Source organism: Petromyzon marinus, chromosome 21 (assembly GCF_048934315.1).
Source record: "Petromyzon marinus isolate PM22_M1 ecotype Great Lakes invasive population chromosome 21, UKy_Petmar_22M1.pri1.0, whole genome shotgun sequence".
NCBI lineage: Eukaryota > Metazoa > Chordata > Hyperoartia > Petromyzontiformes > Petromyzontidae > Petromyzon > Petromyzon marinus.
Window position 1 is genome coordinate 503,027 of NC_133687.1, and position 18,384 is coordinate 521,410.

Genomic DNA, 18,384 nt, shown 5'->3' on the forward strand with positions numbered 1-18,384 from the left:
ACTCTACCCCTCTGATCACCATGACCCTATCCAAAACCCCTGACACTGCTAGATCTATCAATACTGTCGAGTTTACCGTGAGTTCAACACCATGCCACCAGATCTCGGTACAAGTCAACTCCTGTCAATTCCTGGACTGTCCAAGTCACACTCAGGCAGGTTGCAACACTAACCCCTGACGCATATTCTAATTATAATGATCACAGTCCTAAGCCTCATCCTAACTATACCCCAACACCTAACCCTACTTTATCCCCAATTCCTACCATCACTCTACTAACCACCACTTTACCCCAACAACTAACGCGACTCTATCCCTAACTCCTACCACCACTCAACCCCGACCTTGCAGTTGCATCAGGATCAGAATTAAACTTGCCCTGTGATGTTATATGGTCCGAGGGGTTTCCTCACCAAAACTTCACAGAAATCTTCAATTTTCAAACCTGTTCCTGGTGAATGGATATCACCACTCTTTAGTTTACGATTCGGGGTGGTGCTCTCAATTTTTTGATAGAATCAGAGAGTGATTTGTGATCATGACCACCACTCAACCTTGCAGTGCCGCACGGCTCTCCGAACTTCTGAGCGAAGGCTGCAGTTAGCTTTTTAATCCTGGGACGTGGGATGTTGTAGATGGCGAGTGTGGGCCTGCCACTTTCTTTCAGCTCGCTGGAACACCTCCCTCCTTGCAGTCATATCAGCTGCATGAGCCACAGCCCTGAAATCCACCCATTTCCCCTCGGCATCAGGAGGCCCCCTCCTGACGATGCCAACAACCCCAGCTGCAGGCAATGATGGAATTCTCTCTTGCAACCTTCAGAAGCCAGCCAAGACCAGGCGACTGTGGGTTTGAATGGGGACCTGGGTGGACACCCACCACCGCAGTTGAAGGGCAGGCTCATGATCTTGCAGATGACAAGCCGATGGTCATTGGAGCTGATCTCTCTCCAGTCGTCTTTACACACTGCAACTTGGTCTCCGCACACTGTGACACACACATACAGTACATTGATGCACTGACAGGCACACACACAAAAAGTTACCAAACACAGACGTTCACACGTGCACAAAAACGTGTTGTCACAAAGACCCCCTATATAGACTTTAACACTTGGGGCAAGTGCTGTTAGCGAGTAACTATGAAAGTTGGCACAGCACACGAGGTGTGACGTGTGACAAACGTCACGCCAGGTCACCTTGATGTTTGCACACTGATCCAGATACTTCTGTAAGGTTGAGGCGACCAAGGGGAGGCTCACGACTCGTTCACTGTTAACGACCGTGAGCGGGAATCAAATTAGGGTCGTCGGGTTCACAATGCAGGGCCCTGACCACGACACTGTCACCCCCACCGCCCCCCACAAATGCATGCACGTCAGCAGCTAAACAAACCAGTGTAAACACGTGTTACCATCAACATTAACAATTTGTCTTATAGAATTACAACCGCTGTTCACCACTAAGTGGCAGTGACGTCACTACGACGCTTGTGCCATACGAAGTGCATTTGAGGCCACGTCAAATATCAAAGGCTCGCTGGCAAGTCACGGAACCGACCCAGGTGATGATTGACAGATGCACCACCAGCTGTGCTCCCCACTGTGCCATATCTCTGCGTTTAATCCACCCGGCGCTCCGCTCGTTGTTGTGAGCGTCGCTCCTCTGCCCTCCGCTATTGCTGGAGGGCGACTGCCTCCAACTGCCCAGCAGCGTCCTTCACGAACCTCCTCTACAGAGGCCGATCTTGACACCGCTGGTACCAGTCAGTGACAAGTCCACTCAGCTCCACATCCTCCCGCACCGCATCAGTCCACCTCACACACACGCAGGCGTGCACGGGCAGGTGGTGCTAGTGGCGACATATAAACGAGCTCGCCACTGAGAGAGAGACACACAGATTGTAAGATCACGGCTCACCGAGTTTAATCGCGCTGAACGATAGTCATGCCTTCTGCCCCGAGACATGCACAACTGGACGCAATCAAGCACGCATGGGCTTGACCTGGTGAAGAGTGCCAGCGAGTGAGTGTGAATTAGTGTTGAGTGTGAAATAGAGTGAACATGGTTACACTAGTCGCTTGCATTCACCCTAACTCTCTGTCACCATTGTATAAATGAGTGAGAATGGATGGCAAAGATAGTGAATGCCTCATTTAATGCGGTGCGCAAACTCTTCCTAGGTCGACTCAGCCTAAAATTTGCACCTGGTGCGGTGTAAACATCAGCACTGATGTGGCCGGGCGTGGTGCTGGCCATCCACTCCATCGTGTGCCTTTGCCAGCCTTCATTGGTGCTCGCTAACATCACTTACACTGACAATCTGTTAAGGCTGTTCGGAGGATCTTTGTCTTTACAACTCTCCTATTTCTCTCAAATGGTTGAAAACATCACAAACATAACTCTAGTGTCTGACTCTTCTCACCATATCGCCTGTCCTTGTGTCTTCCCTCGACCTAACCTCAACATCCTTCAGCCTGTCACCATAAACATCGCTACAATGATCTATCCTCTTTGTCTTCCCTCCTCATTCACCATTCACTACCTCTACTCACCCCGACCCCATAATTTACCGGCCTCGTCAATGCTTCCATCTCATCCGGGACCGTTCCCTTAGCCCTCAAGACTGCTGCTGTCACTCCGATCCCCGACAAAATCCACTTTGGGCCCCGACATTCCAGAACATTTCCATTCAATTTCAAACCTCCCCTTCCTCAGAGACGTCCTACAAAGGGGCATCTTCTCCTTCCTCTCTGTGGTCTCCACGACCCCACTCCATCTGATTTCCGCCGGTTCCATTCGACTGACACTGCTCTCCTACGTTTGGTCGGTGAGCTAATTCTCTGCTAACACCGTGGATCCCTCTTGCTTCGAATTCTCCTAAAATATTTCTGCTCCTTTTGATACCATAGACGAGGCGGTCATCCTTGAGCACTCCCATGATGGCGTAGGGGTCTGCGGCACACTTATCAACCCAAATGGCTGATCTACTACTTACGCGTAATTAAAATGTCCACAGCCAAACAGACTCCTCACCCGCACCTATAAATCAGACCACATCTCCCAATACTCCTCTACCTCCACTGGTTCCCAATCCAATCCTGAATCAACTTCAAGATCACACTCACCGTCTTCAAGAACCTTCATCCACTCTACTCTCCCTACCCCTCCCCTCACTCTGCTTCCCTCTATGCACTCATCTACCTCTTATCTCACTCTTCTCCCCTCCACCCTCTCTCCTACCTCTCCCCTCTCAATTCACTCTACTCCCCTCCACACACTCTCCTACCTCTCCCCTCTCAATTCACTCTACTCCCCTCCACACACTCTCCTACCTCTCCCCTCTCAATTCACTCTACTCCCCTCCACACACTCTCCTACCTCTCCCCTCTCAATTCACTCTACTCCCCTCCACACACTCTCCTACCTCTCTCCTCTCATCTCACTCTATTCCCCTCCATGTACTATACCACCTCTCCCCTCTCATCCACTCTACTCCCCTCCACGCACTCTGTTCCAGTAACCAAGTATTTCCGTCGAAGCCCCCAGTTAATTTTCGCTCAGTGGGAGGTCACTTATTCTCCTGTGCTGCCTCCAAGTCTGAAACTCCCTTCCCCAGCCATCCCGTGCTGCCGTGGCTTAAGTCCGTTCTCGTTTCCTATCCCAAACACTGGATGCCCCTTTTGGTCTATAAATTAAGTAAATAAATATGTCTCCTTTCACCAAGATGCCCAAGTTCCACTGCCTCTAGACAATTTCTAGAGATGCATTTGCATTTACACGCTATAGGAATAAAAATGGTATCGTTTACCTTTGTGTCAGAATCAGTTTGTGTGTGTGAAGATGTTGAAGAGTGATTTGTGGTCGCGAGATTCCATCTCTGCTGAGGCATGTTCCATTTGCTCAGCAACTCGAAACCACCACTTATCCTTGTAGTGCGTATGGCTCTATGAACCTCTGAGCAAAGCCTGCGAGATGTTATATATGGTAAGAGTGGACCTGCTGCTTTTTCTCAACTAGATGGATCATCTCCTCCATTAACCAGTTTTGGGAGTTTTTGGACTGCATACACAATACAGCAAAATCAGCTGCATGAGCCACAGTCCGGAACCTCACCCATTTCCTTTTAATATTAGAGGGGGGGATGTCAACCTCAGCCACAACCAATGATCGAATTCTCACCTGCAACTTTCGTCAGCTAGCCTAGACCAGGCTACTGTGGGTTTGAATGAGGTCCTCGGTGGACGCCCACCACAGGAGTGGAAGAATGGCAGGCACATCTTACAGATGAAAAGCCGATGGTCAGCGGACAGATCAGCTCCACAGTAGGTCCTGGTGTCAAGATCCGCATTTGCAGTCTCGTCACTAGTTCTTAATGTCTGGATGTGCCGATCCCAAAACAATGTATTGGATGACTATCCCAAGGGGTCACTTTAGCCATCATCTGGCAGGAGGTCAAAGACTCATAAGCCTTGTCTGCATCCCTCTACTGATGTTCATCTTCAATGGGGGCGTAATCCACCTATTTGGACCATTCCTCCCCTGCTATAGATAGGGAGGCGAGCCCATACCAGCCTGTAACTCACAGCCACTGTTACCATTATGATGTTGGGCAGGCCCAGGTAAAGCTGCCTAGCTGGACGTCAGAGCCATTCCCTGTTTGTGTGAGTCTGCGAGCGTTTGTGGGTGTCTGTGTTTGTGTGTGGTCACTGCGTGCATGTCTGTGTCTGTGTGTGTGTCCCCGTGCCAGGTACTGTCTCTGTATGTGTGTGTTGACGGGTATCTTCTGTGGTTGTGTCTGTACGTGCATCTGTCTGTGCATGTTGACGGGTGTCTATGTGCGTGTTGCTGCTCTTCACGGATGTGTCCGATTGCATGACGTGCGCTTCACTGGGAGTGTGAGAGATGTTTCCGTTGGACACTCCTGGTGCTCCATTCTCCTGTAGTACACACAAAGACAAAAATCCCCTGTGTAGTCTTAACAGACTGTAGGACCAAGTGCCTTTAGCGAGTAGCACCGATGAAGGCCTGCATGGCACACGAGGGGTGGGTGGCCAGCACCATGCCGGCCACCGCGATACACACCATCACAGTGCCCCACCACTCCCACTTCCTGGCATTGGGACACAAGCAGTACCACTCTCTCCATCCTCTCTCACCTTCCCCCTCGCCACACTCCCCACTCTCCCCCCGCTCTCTCGCCTCTCTCCCCGCTCTCTCACCTTCCCCTCCCCACTCTCCCGGTCTCTCCGCCGGTGCACGTAAAGTGTAGAGGCCGCCAGGACGGTCACCGCCGCAGCCATGAGCAGCCACCCGGGCAGGTACACGGCACACTGCGGGCATGGGATACAGCAGCCACCAACAACAAGCACACGGAACATATATGCAGCCAACCAATTAGCATGGTTGGCTATATAGAACACGAAAGAAGTTGAATATACATACAATACATAGATTAAACAACATGATCGACTCCCAACAACACCTTGAGCCACAACCACTAACAATCGGCCAAGCACACCAAAAAGCAGCACCCTCCTGGGGAGAGTCCAAAGACTGAACGTGGCTTTCCTGTGTAAATTAATGTCACTGTTATCGTCGTTGTTTTTCTTATTCTTAGGCAGGTCCATTCGCGGTCCATCCAATGGGCTTGGCGATTGTTATGTTGTCTGAATCTATTTAAACTTTTAAACTATAAAAAAAATAACCAGGTAAGGCTCACTGAGCTATGTAGTTCTTTTTCAGAAGCGACCTGGCCACAAATGACAGCTCACCGAGGTGGCCTATCAAGTGAAAATGTATAGAACCCAAATACAGTAAAACCTTGGATTGCGAGCATAATTCGTTCCGGAAACGTGTTTGTAATCCAAAGCACTCGTATATCAGTTATGATCACGTGACGCTCGGCAGACAAAGCATATACGTTACTACTCGTATTGCAAGACCTCGCTCGTTTATCAAATTAATATTTCTTTAAACATTTTGCTCGTCTTGCAAAACACTCGCAGACCAAGTTACTCGCAATCCAAGGTTTTACTGTACTCCAAAACTAGACAGCTCGGAGAAAAATCCATGCGGCCACAGGGAGAACATGCAAACTCCAAATATACAGGCGTCAGGGTCGGGATCGAACCCATGACCTCCTGCATGTACCAGGCGAGGAAGTTAACATCTGGCCACCGTGAATTGAAACCTCGTCATGTTCCTCCCTCCACCGTCCGGTCACTCCGCATGTTATCCACCGGGCAGCGGACGTGATGGCAGGACACATAAATAGGACACATCACTAGAGGGATTTTTAGACCTAGATCCAAGTTCATCGGATGTACAGGGCCCACACTCCACCGGATCCTTCCAGTCCAAAACGGGACACGACTCAACCCGACGGTTAGCACGGCAAAATAACCCCCATGCCTCCTCGGTGGTGTCGGACGGTAACGCTGTGGTGAGCAGTGCCATGGGGGGAGGTCCAATTTCAATTGGCTATTCCCTTCATGGCGTTTGTAGCCACCACAACGGCCAAAGGGGCCTCTGGATGGATGCAAGGGGCTGGTAACCCCTCCGCCTTCAACCCAAGTACCACGAAACCACGTGAAAAAATCTAATCAAGCTTGTTCTGGAGGCCCCGGGGGGACAGGTGTCTATGGCGTCTCCTGGCCAAACCCCATTTGTCGTAGGCAGGAGTCTGAATCCTTACCCTCGGGGTTCCTCCAGAAACTACAAAACGCCACTATGGGTGGCTACGTGGAATGTTCGAATGCTCAATGCGGAGGAGAGGTTGTCACTCCTCTGTCAGGAGCTGGACTGATACCGCCTGTATCTCTGCGGTATTCAGGAGGTCCGGTGGACTGGCTCTGGCTCCAGCCACTAATAAGGGTGGACAGTCCTCGACTCGGAGCAGGAGACTACCAAACAACAGGGAGTGGCTCTTCTCCTAAACAAAAGAATGAACAGAGTGTGGGAGCATGACGGTAAGGTGTGGGAAGATGTAAGCCCCAGGCTACTGTGGGCTCGCCTCCCCATCAACCAGAGGTGAAGAGTGGTGGTGGTTACTTATGCCCCCACCGAAGATGATTAGTGGAGGGATACAGGCAAGGCCAATGAGTCAGATGCCTTCTATGACCCCCTGTCACAGGTGCTAGCAAAAGTGGCCCCTCGGGATAGCCATCCTGTTGGGTGACTTTAATGCCCCAGTGGGTCATGATGCTGGTACCTGGGCTGAAGTGATTGGAAGCCATAGGTCAGATCAGCTCAATAACAATGGTAGGAGGCTGCTAGACTGTTGTGTAGCCCATGGGCTTGTAATTACCAACACGCTGTTTCGGCATTGGCACATCCACACGACATCATGGATGCACAGAAAACATCATGGGGCAAAGTGGAGTTGACCCTCCTGAAGCTGCCATGCCTCAAATATTAGAAGTAGTCACCCCCTGTGAGTGGCTGGCTCAAGTGCCATCTGTTGAGGAAGTGCGGAAGGTGATCCAGAGTCTGAGACCAGGAAAAGTGCTGGGCAGAAATTATCTCCCAAGCGAAATGCTGGGGGAGGGTGGCGTTTGTGTGCAGACTGCCCTTTATGAAATCATAATAACATTCTGGACCACTCGACGGGTTTCGCAGGATTTAAGAAGGGGGACCGCAGACTCTAACAACTACAGGCATCACCCTCCTCTGTGTGCCCAGAAAGGTCCTGGCAAGGATTATTCAACATCGCCTTGCCAGTTACGCTGAGAGGCTTGCGGAGCCCCAATGTGGTTTCAGGCCAGGGCCATCCTGCACAGATGCCATATTTTTTGTCCGTCTGCAACAGCAGAGATGTAGGGAATTCCCGCAGGACCTACATCTCTGCTCTATTGACCTGGTCAAGGCCTACGATACCATCATTAGGCCTGGGCTCTGGGCTGTTCTTCGTGCTTTCAGAGTCCCTGACTCTCTGCTCGCAATCATTAAGGACCTTCATGATGGTGGACAGGCCCGGGCAAAACTATGTGGCTGGGAGTTGGTGCCATTCCCTATTCACCTTGGCATGTGAGAGGGATGTCCTCAGGCTCCCTTATTACACATCTATTTCGACCACATAGTTCGTGAAGCCTTCAATGGCTGTACCAGAGAAATTTCCATCTGGTACAGATACAATGGAAAGCTGATCGCTGCCCGGGTGCGGTCAAGGGATGGTTCCCTATATTGGTCAACCATCGTATGTATGCTGATGATCTGGTGATTTCTGCTCACTCAGAGGAGGAGTTGGAGGTGCTGCTGCTGAACCTGGAGCATGCCCCTAAAAGGTGGGCCCTTATCGTCAGCCCCACCAAAACTAAGCACCTGCCTGGGTATTTTTTGCCAGCAAAAACTCCACCCCCTCAACTCCCCATTGGTGATGGGGCAGTTGTGGAGAAAGTGGAAGGTTTTCCATACCTGGGCAGTGTGCTCATGACCAGCTCCGGTTTGACAGCAAAGGTCTTACTCCGAATGAGTCGAGCGGCATTATCTTTTCATCAACTGCGTAATGCTGTGTGGAAGCTACCTGGTCTGTCGCTCCACACAAACCTTCGGGTCTTCTTGGCCACAGTAATGCCTTCCATTCCCTATGCTTGCGAAACATGGACCCCCTAATGGAACATCTTCGCCAGTTAGAAACATTTAGGCTGGCCTGCCTACGATCCATCCTGGGTTTAACCAGGCTGGATTGTGAGACGAGCTAACAAATCCGTGAAAGATCTGGACAAAGTCCCATCGGTGAGCTCCTCTGGCAGGTAAGACTGCATTGGCTGGATCATACAGCCTGCATGCCTAGTCAACACATGCCTAAACAGCTTTTTTTCGGCCAATTAGAGGGGCGAAAAGGGCACGGCACCAACTAGAAAAGAGATGATGCAAGAGGATGTGGAGCTGAATGGACTTGCAGATGACTGGTACCAGCGGTGTCAAGATCGGCCTCTGTGGAGGAGGCTTGTGAAGGACGCTACTGGGCAGTTGGAGGCAGTCGCCCTCCAGCAACAATGGATGCCAGAGGAGCGACACTCACAACAACAAGCGGAGCGCTGGATGGCTAAAGCACAGCAAATTGGAACAGTAGGGGGCACAGGTGGTGCATCGGCCAGTCATCTCAGTCAGTCAACCTATAGCACCTGGGTCTGTCCCATGACCTCCTGCCAGCGGGTGTCCGACACTTCATGTGGCCTTAATGTGCACATAGCCTGGCACAAGCGATGTGGTGACATCACCGCCACTTAGTGGCGAATGCCGGTTGTTGTTGTTGTGACCCACGGACTAACCGAACCCTGACCCCCGACGCCTTGACCCCCCGCACACACCTGGACCCTGCAGGATGCGGCGGGGGATCCGGCGGGGCCTCCAGCGCCCCCCACCACGAGGCGGAATGCCGCGACGGCACGCCGCGCATCCCCCTCCTCCTCCCAGCAGCGGTACTCGCCGGCCACGTACGACAGCTCCGCCCCCCCTCCGTCCGTGAACACCAGCAGCCCCGGAGGACCCTCCCGGGGGGCCACAGGGACCCAGCGGGGGGTCGCTTGGGCCGAGGTCGCCGCCAGGGGACCCGCGGGGAGGGGAGCTTCGGGCAAGGCGCCCCGGTCGAGGGGCGACCCCCCCACCGCGCGTACCCCTGGATGGGGGTCCAGGTCCGACGCCACCACCAGGCGGCGCGGGGATGGCGTGGGGGGTGGGCCGGGGGGCTCCTGGCTGGGGCCCTGCCCCATGGGGACCCCGAGCGGGCCCTGCACTGGCGTCAAAGGTCGGAGGTTGTGCATCCAGGTGGCGCGCGCCAGGTTCGAGGTCAGAGGGCACGGGAGGAAGATGGCCGGGAGCCACGGGGACACGGGGACGTCGAGCAGCAGAACTGAGATGCGGAGACATGCGGAGACATGCAAGAGACACAGCAATAAACACGACCGGAATTAAGACATGGAGACATGCGGACACATGTGCGGACATGGCAATAAACACTATCTCAACTGAGACATGGAGACGCAGAGAGAAATGGGTACACGGAGACACGTGGGGGACATGGAGGCACAGGGGGATACACGGAGTCATGGTGGAACGTGGAGACACAGGGTCACGTGAGGGCACTTGGGGTAGGAGGGCGGGTCCACGAGGATTGAGACAGCCACCACGAGAGACGTGGAAACACAGGTGGCACGATGGGAGATGGCGATGATGAAATGGAGATTGCGATGACGGCAAGGTATTTATGATGATGACGTGAGAATGATGGAGTCCCCACGCCTCCTCCCCTTCTTCCTCCTGCTCACCCGTGGTGTCGGTGCGAGTGACATCGCACAGCCCGGCCGTGATGCCCGTCTCCACATTCTGCAGCAGCCGCCCTCCCCTGTGACTGCAATACAGAGCAGAACTTGCTTAGCGTGACCCCACGGAGCGACGATTCCTTATTGGATCCCAAAAAGTGATACAAAAAAATCTACAAAGTGCTTACGGGTGAGAATATGCAGCAGCGGCAGCAGCTCCGGCCAAGGAAATGTCCCCAACCCCATCATTCACTCAGCCAATAAGAATGACAAATGCTCTGATAGCAGATTCCACCACCCCGCGATTCGATTATCACAATTCTTGGTCATGATCCCAGCACAGAAATTTAGACTGAGGGCATCACTAAGACCACCGAGAGAGAGAGGGGAGTAGAGGGGGCGGAGAGAGCGGGAGAGAGAGAGGGGGAGAGAGAGAGGGGGGGAGAGAGAGGAGGGGAGAAAGGGGTGGGGGGTGACAGGACGGTGCGAGAGGTTTGAGCCGCCGAATGGCGGGTGGATATGGACAGAATCAGAATATTTATTTATACTGGAGGAATCCGATGAGCTATGAAGCTCTTTTTTTACAGATGTCCAGTGAAGAGTGAAGAGGACGAGTGGCGGAGTGGAGTATAGACAGGGCCCTGCGGTAGGGAGGTGATGTTATCTCCCTCGCCATGTACACAGAAGTGCATGGGTTCAGTCCCGGACTTTGACGATGCCTGTTGTATATTTGGAGTTTGCATGATCTCTCTCTCTCTCCCCATGGTGGTGACATGGATTTTTCTCCGGTCCTTCCGGTTTTTCCCTCCTCCAAATTTACAAACATGCGTTTAGATTATTATATGGCTGCTGCTATTAATTCATATCAGCCACTGCGATGGTGCGCTACCATTTGTGGCCAGATACCCACCGAAAAGAGCTTATAGCTCAGTGGGCTTTACCTGGTAAGTAAAAGTTTAGTTTTAGTGTAGTTAATAAAAAGTCTACGGGCCAAGTGGACGGAGTGGAGAGTTCAGGTCGAGTGGTGTTGTACATGGAGTTACTTGTTGAGCATGAGGCATCACAGCAATAGCCATCATGATTATTCGGAAGCCACTGGAACAATGCACTTTAAAATCTGGATTGAAAACTAATGTCTTTAGAAATTATTGTAGTGTTTAGTTTTTTTGTCCTTCCCCTGCACCTCTGATGAGCACGATTGTCTACGTACTGTGTGAAAGAGGTTGAACATACGTACATGCACGACCCCGTCGATGATACACGTTATTCCTTTGCTGACAATGTTTGTGAAGTTACAATAGACCCGGGCTACATTGAGAGAGAAGCCTGCGATTCGCCCCGATCGTCGCAGTGGCCGTCATTGCACGTACACACACACTCACAAACCAACACTGCCCATCCACATACATCATCAACACGGAGGTGTGTGTACATTTGCCTGTGTGTGTCAGTACATGCGCATGTGTGTGTAGCCGTGTTCTGGGGATCGGTAGTGTAGCGGTTATCGCTGCACTGCGCTATGAACTGGGCGGCTCGTGTTCGATTCCCACTCACAGACACCAATACCAGTTATGATTATCTGAACCGGTCTTCGGCCTCCCCTAGCCTCAAATGAGTACCTGGTGCGATATGTAAACATCACAAAGGCGGCCGGATGTTGTGCTGGCCACCCACCCCTTCGTGAGCCGTACCGGCCTTCATAGGTGCTCGCTAACAGCACTTTCCCCAACAGTCGGTTAAGGCTACACGGGGGATCTTTGTCTTTGTACCTGTGCATGTACCTGTGCGTGTACCTGTGAATGTGTCTGCACGTGCGTGTGCGCGCGTCCCAGCCGCAGTGCGGGTCACGAGCGAGGATGCAGTCGGCGCAGGAGGTGAGGCGCGAGCACGAGGCGGCGGGGAGCTGCAGGCACGAGGCCTCGGCCAACACAAACACTGCGCGCTGCACACACACAGGTCTCCCGTGTAGCCTCAGGCAGCATGTTGGGACAAGTATGTACGTGTGTACGTTAACGTTATTTCGCACCGTACGTAGCCAACCGTGCTAATTGGAGGTGTGGGGAAGGACAACAAACTAAACACACAAAAAATCAGTTCTCAAGAAATTAGTTTTCAGTCTAGATTATTTAAAAGTGCATAGCTTCTGTAGCTTCCTAGTATCGGATTAGCGTTCCAGACGGCCGCAGAAGTGTGTCTGAAAGCACGCAATAATAATAGAATAATAACCTCTATTTTCCAGTGCCTTTCATTTTGAAATATCTCAAAGCACTGGACATAAAAATAAAGCGACACTCACAAATTCAAATAAAATCTAAGCGAAATAGGAAGCTGATAATAACAATATCAATGATTCTCGAAATTTCAATACAATGAAGAATTATGATTAATAATTGCATAGTAATCCAATCAGACAATAGAATAGTATTTAAAATCTTAAGTTACAGGGAAAGCCTGTACAAATAGGTGATGAAGTGACCGTCTTTGTTCGATGGTTCGCCAAAAGGCGCTGCGAGGATGACCAGAGCTCGCATGATGGCTTATGCTCCTTGATGAGATCAGCAAGGTATTGTGCTCTTAGTGAGGAGCAAGTACGAAGGGCGCCATGGCACACGAGGGAGCGGGTAGCCAGCATCACTTCTGGCCGCCTTCGTTTCCCTGGTGCTGATGCGTTTACACACCGCACCAGGTACTCACTTAAGGCCGATTCGACTTAAGGGAGGCCCTGGACTGGTTCAAATCTTCACCACGATAACAATAGGTTTTTCCCCCTTTTTTTTGGCAACAAAACTGAAACCTTCTTACAAGGACTCATGTCTGCATTAACCACAATACTTGTGGTCAGAATGCAAGCAAAAAGCATACTCTGATAATATATGCAGCTATAACGCTGTGGGCTCTCATGATATTGTTTTTTCCGAGACCAAGGTGCTCTGCAAACCTTCCGGCTACGATCAAAGGTTTGTTCATGAAGCCATCCAGATATATAAACACAGACATAACTTCAACCCAGAAGATGGATACAAATTGGAAGGATATTACTGTATTAACCAGGTAAAACCTTAACTGCTTTATAGTTTGCCTTCATATCCGCATCTCCAATTTTCTTCAGGCTCCTACTCCTAGCCCCGCTCACTTCTCAGCCCCGGCATTGTCGTCGTGCAGCACCATATTCCCCCTACCCCACACCCCCACCCTCTCTATCTCTCCTCCCTGGCTCTGCCCCCGCCTCTCTTACCTATATAGCCTCTTGATACAAGCATCCCGTTTGCCCACTTCAGCAACTGTTTATTGCTGTGGTTGTCACACCTGATGACGGACCCTTGTGTTGCGCCCGAAACGTCGTGATTTAATTTATTTTATTTTTATACCTACGTGACTTTACCGAAAGATGCATTGTCCTTGAAACTGATTGGTCCACACCAGAGACAGCTTTCTTTTGAGCCTCGTCTTCACCACTGTTGAACAGTCGACCAAATCTTCGGCTGTGAGCAGGAATTGATGCTGGTGGCTGGGTTCGTATTGCAGTGCACTAACCACGGCACTACTGCTCATTATGCGCAAAACACATGTACATGCACGCACGTACATGCTGCTTTTATGGAGCGAAAGGCCAAGCCAGGGAGCCGCCACCTGTGAGTGTTACAACGTGTGCATGCTGTCACCTGATTGGCTGAGAGAAGCAGACGGCTGATTGGCTGCGGCTCGGGGAATAGGCGGGTTTCCTCGATGATGTGTGACAACGAGCCAATTAGGACGGCCTTGTACAGCACACCTCGTTCTACAGCACACACACACACCGTGTCGTCATACCATACACACGCCGTGTTATAATACCATATACATCTTGCTTTGAACACGCATGTCATCATACACACCTCGTCATACACATCATACACCACATCATACTGTGTACACCATCACGCCATACACACCGCATAAGGGAGCTATTCCTGGTCAGTTTTTTAGTGTCAGTATTTATCTGAGTTAGAACCTCTGTGTTAGTATCTGAGTGAGTATCTCTGACTGAGCTAGTATTTCTGTATTAGTATCTCTCCAAGTTAGTATATCTGTTAGTTATTATTTCTGAGTGGGTGCATACTGCTGTGTATTTTTTGCGTTAGTCGCACAAAGCCCAAGGGAAGGTCTGGAGTAGTATATGAGGCGAATCTGATTCCAGACAAGGCTTCAGAAACCAGACAGATGCTGGTTGTGCTGGTGTAGGGAGTGGGAATGCAACGGATAGCATGCTGCACTCCGAATCCGGTGACCTGAGTTCGATTCCCGCTCAAGGCCAATACTAGTTACTATCTGAACCGGTCCTGGGTCTCCCCTAGGTCGACTCAGCCTCATATGAGTATCTGGTGCGATGTGTTACCATCGCCACTGGGCCAGGCGTGGTGCTGGCCATCCACCCACTCGTGTGCCGTTCCTGCCACCATAGGTGCTACTCGCTAACAGCAATTGCGCCAACAGTCTGTGAAGGCTATACAGGGGATCTCTGTCTTTGGTGGCACCGGTAGAGTGCATGCCGTTGCTACACGTTGTTGTTTGCTGCTGTGTGGGCTGCCTGTGCTACGGCCAGGGGCGGAGCCAGGGGGGGTGACAGGGGTGACATTCTGCGTATAAGTGTACGACACTCGGTCTGGCGGACTCCGTGCAACTGCATTGTCAGAGCGTGTCGCCAACCGATGGCGTCTAGTTCAACAGCTTGACTCTCTAATCATTCTTGAAATTAAAATTTGTTGAATGTCACCCCGGCCTGAAATCCTGGCTCCACCCCTGGCTATGGCACGTGGTCGCAATTTGTGAGCGATACGGTGGCACTCACGGTGCGACATTCATCATGGCGTTACATTCCCACTCCTAGTTCACCGCTAGATGGTGTGGTCCACGGAGACCACGTGGAAGGAGGGTGACTTGAGCAACAATCATCGACGGGGTCGTGCATGAAGTCGCTCCCGAATGGAGGTAAATAGGAATTGCGATCAAGGCTGCAGAAACCGCAAACCTAAGCTATCGTTAGTGCGTTAGTATATGCCAGTTAGTACGTGCGAGTTAAGTGGTATGTGCAAGCGAACGTGTTAATACCGCCGGCAAGGTAAAGCACAGGGTAGGCTGTCGCCTTCGTTGTTGCTGTGGCGACCTCCACATGCGTCACCGCTATGGCCGCCAGCGAGTCTCCACGCACAGCCAAGATGGCCGCAGCGGTAGTGGTAGAGTCGGCGGTGGAGTCGGTGGTGGTGTTGGTAGGGCTGGCGGGGTTGGAGGGCCGAACTGAGCTGAACATGAGAGGGTGCTCCAGCGCAAAGGAGAGCGTGCGGTCAGGGAGAGAGGAGGAACGCGGGAAGCCACGGGCTCGCACACCTGCGCTCACACACTGCGTTGCCAACGACAACAAGCCCACTACTCAACACCAGGTCCAAAACTCACCACAATAACAACACAAGCATCGAACCACTCAATGTGCACATGGCAAATGTGCTGAGGGGAGAACGGTGTGGTGAGGGTGGTTGGGTGAGGGCAGTGTGGTGAAATAGGTGCGGAAAGGGCGGTGCGGTGAGGGTGGTGCGGTGAGTTCAGTGTGGTCAGATCGGTGCCTTGTGGTCGTCTTCTCGTTGCCGCTGCGTTTGGATCTAAGCGCTGGGTGCGGAGCTATCCCTCCATGGCTTGCAGGGTGACGAGGTGGCGAGGTGTTAACTACCTTGCCTGGTATGCAGGAGGTAGTGGTTTCCATCCCAACCCTGATGCCTGTACTGTATATTTGGTGTTTTGCATGTTCTCCCTGTGGTTGTGTGGATTTTTCTCCGGATCCTCCGGTTTTTCTCTACACATTTATGAACATGCTTTTCGAGTATCTGGCTGTGATACATTTCCACACAATACGCCACTTCATCGTGCTATCATTTGTGGCCTCTCTGAAAAATAACAATATAGCTATATAGTGGATCTTACCTGGTAAAATAAAAAATAGTTCAGTTTATACCCTTTGGTTCTTTCGGTGAAGTCACGTAGGTATATCGCAACACAAGCAATCGTCATCAGGTGGGACAACCACAGCAAGAAACAACTGCTGAAGTAGGCGAGAGATCTGCCGTGGCACGAGGTTATATAGTAGGCCTCAGCAGTAGGGGGGGGGAGAGAAGTGGGGGGGGGGGAAGGAGGCGGGGCAGAAAGTGGACCCCGCAGCAGTACCCGGGTCACTGGAGTAGAGATCGGAGAGAGATGCACAGAGAGAGAGAGAAATACACACAGAGAGTTGGAAATAACAGCTGACATAGGCAGGTAGGATGGAAACATCAGTCAGTTAAGACTTTACCTGGTTAATAACGTCCTTACAATGATTGCTCAGTTTGCACCCATCTTCTCAGTTGAAGTTGTGTCTGTGTTTATATATCTGCCGAGTCCTATATAACCTCATGCCATGGCAGATCTCTCGCCTACTTCACAAGTTTTTTCTTGCTGTGGTTGTCCCACCTGATGACGATTGCTCGTGTTGCGATCGAAACGTCGTGATCTATTATTTTTCTACCTACGTGAATTTACCTAAAGAACCAAAGAGTATGGTTTCCTGCAGTCACGAAAGCTTCAAATCAAGATAGTTCAGTTTATCGGTCTCTTTGCAGGGTCGCCAGTGTCGCCTCATCAAGCATCTCCCCCGCTCTGTCTCTTGTGCCCCCCCCCCCCGCTGTCTTGCCCCTCCTCGCTGGCCTCTCGCCCACCACTCTATCTCTTGCCTCCCGCTCTGACTCTCGCCCCCCGTTCTGTCTCTCGCCCCCCCCCCCCCCCCCCCACTGTCTCTCGCCGCCCTCCAACTCCGTCTCTCGCCCCCCACTCTGTCTCTTGCCCACCACTCTATCTCACGCTCTCCACTCTGACTCTTGCACGCCCCCTTCCACCACTCTGTCTCTCGCTCCTCGCAACAATCTTTTGCTGATGTTCACACGGGAACTGAGGTCGCTAGGGCAGCGATCGGTTGTTCGGCCGGTAGTCGATGACCTTCACCAGCCGGAGACCCTTCCAGCAGACGGTGTCGTATGGAGAGAGGGCCATGAACTCTGCACTCATCTGTAATTTGTGGTGTGGTGAGACTGGTGGTGTGGCCAGGTCCTGCTCTGGGCCGGGGGACCTGCAGGCTGTGTGGGTACGTCGGATACCCGAGTATGTGCTGCGGTGCGGTGAGGATGGGGTGTTGATAGTGGTGCTGTGAGGCTAGTGTAATGAGATTGGGGTGGCCGTTACCGCTCCAGGTCGGGGGTCTGGCACGCTACGAGGGTAGGTGATCCACTTGCGCGTGGCGTCGTCGTGGTGACGGTAGGAGCCGCGGAATGCGGCTCTCACATCCGCCATGCGGTAAACACACACGGCCGAGAGCCGGGAGCTGCACGCCCAGCACGCAACGCCACACCGAGCCACACAACACCACGCCAAGCCACACCGAGTCACACAACATCACACCACAACCACGTCACACCAGGCCAAGCCACACCATGCCGAGCCATAAGAACACCTTTTATGTCATGTACACCACATGAATCCCACACACACACCACACTTACACCACATGCCAGACACTCACATTCATACATTCACTCACTCACATGCAGATACACACAATCACTCACACAGTCACACAATCAAGAACAAATACAAAGATCCCCCGTGTAGCCTTAATAGGCTGTTGAGACAAGTGCTCTTAGTGCTCACCTATTGAGGCCGGCATGCTGCACAAGTGGGTGGTGTGGCCAATACCACATCCGGCCGCCTTTGTATCCCCAGTGGTGATATTCACACACCACACGAGGTACTCATTTCATACTCAATCGACCTAGGGGAGGCCCAGGACCAAGTTCAACGTTCAAGTTGATCTTGTTTAACCAGGTAATAATTCAGACTGGTTCACATATTCATAACTGATGTTGGCTGTGAGCAGGATTCAAACTCAAGTCGCTGGATTATCGGCGCAGTACGCTAAGCACTACACAACCGCTACCCACACACAGATAAGCGCAGCTGACAAAGATCCCCCACGAGCACTTAAGATGGTCGGCACAGCACACGAGGGGGTGGGTGGTCAGCACCATGTCTGCCTGCCTTTATCTCCCCAGTGGAAATATTTTAC

The 18,384-nt window shown here is 51.8% G+C and overlaps 1 protein-coding gene across 4 annotated transcripts in view; it reads right to left on the reverse strand.

The window, feature by feature from the left end:
- Positions 1-1,909: 1,909 nt before the first annotated feature.
- Positions 1,910-18,384, reverse strand: part of LOC103091736 (semaphorin-4C) — a 48,350-nt gene continuing 31,875 nt past the window's right edge. For all 4 annotated transcript variants that reach the window (XM_032958478.2, XM_076068384.1, XM_076068385.1 and 1 more), the window contains 8 exons: positions 17,505-17,643; positions 15,354-15,642; positions 13,928-14,043; positions 12,059-12,207; positions 10,272-10,354; positions 9,315-9,856; positions 5,223-5,333; positions 1,910-4,940 (listed from right to left, as the gene is read on the reverse strand). In XM_032958478.2, the coding sequence (XP_032814369.2) occupies positions 4,707-4,940; positions 5,223-5,333; positions 9,315-9,856; positions 10,272-10,354; positions 12,059-12,207; positions 13,928-14,043; positions 15,354-15,642; positions 17,505-17,643 (1,663 nt within the window). In that variant the 3' untranslated portion in view covers positions 1,910-4,706. The remainder of the gene's footprint in view (positions 4,941-5,222; positions 5,334-9,314; positions 9,857-10,271; positions 10,355-12,058; positions 12,208-13,927; positions 14,044-15,353; positions 15,643-17,504; positions 17,644-18,384) is intronic.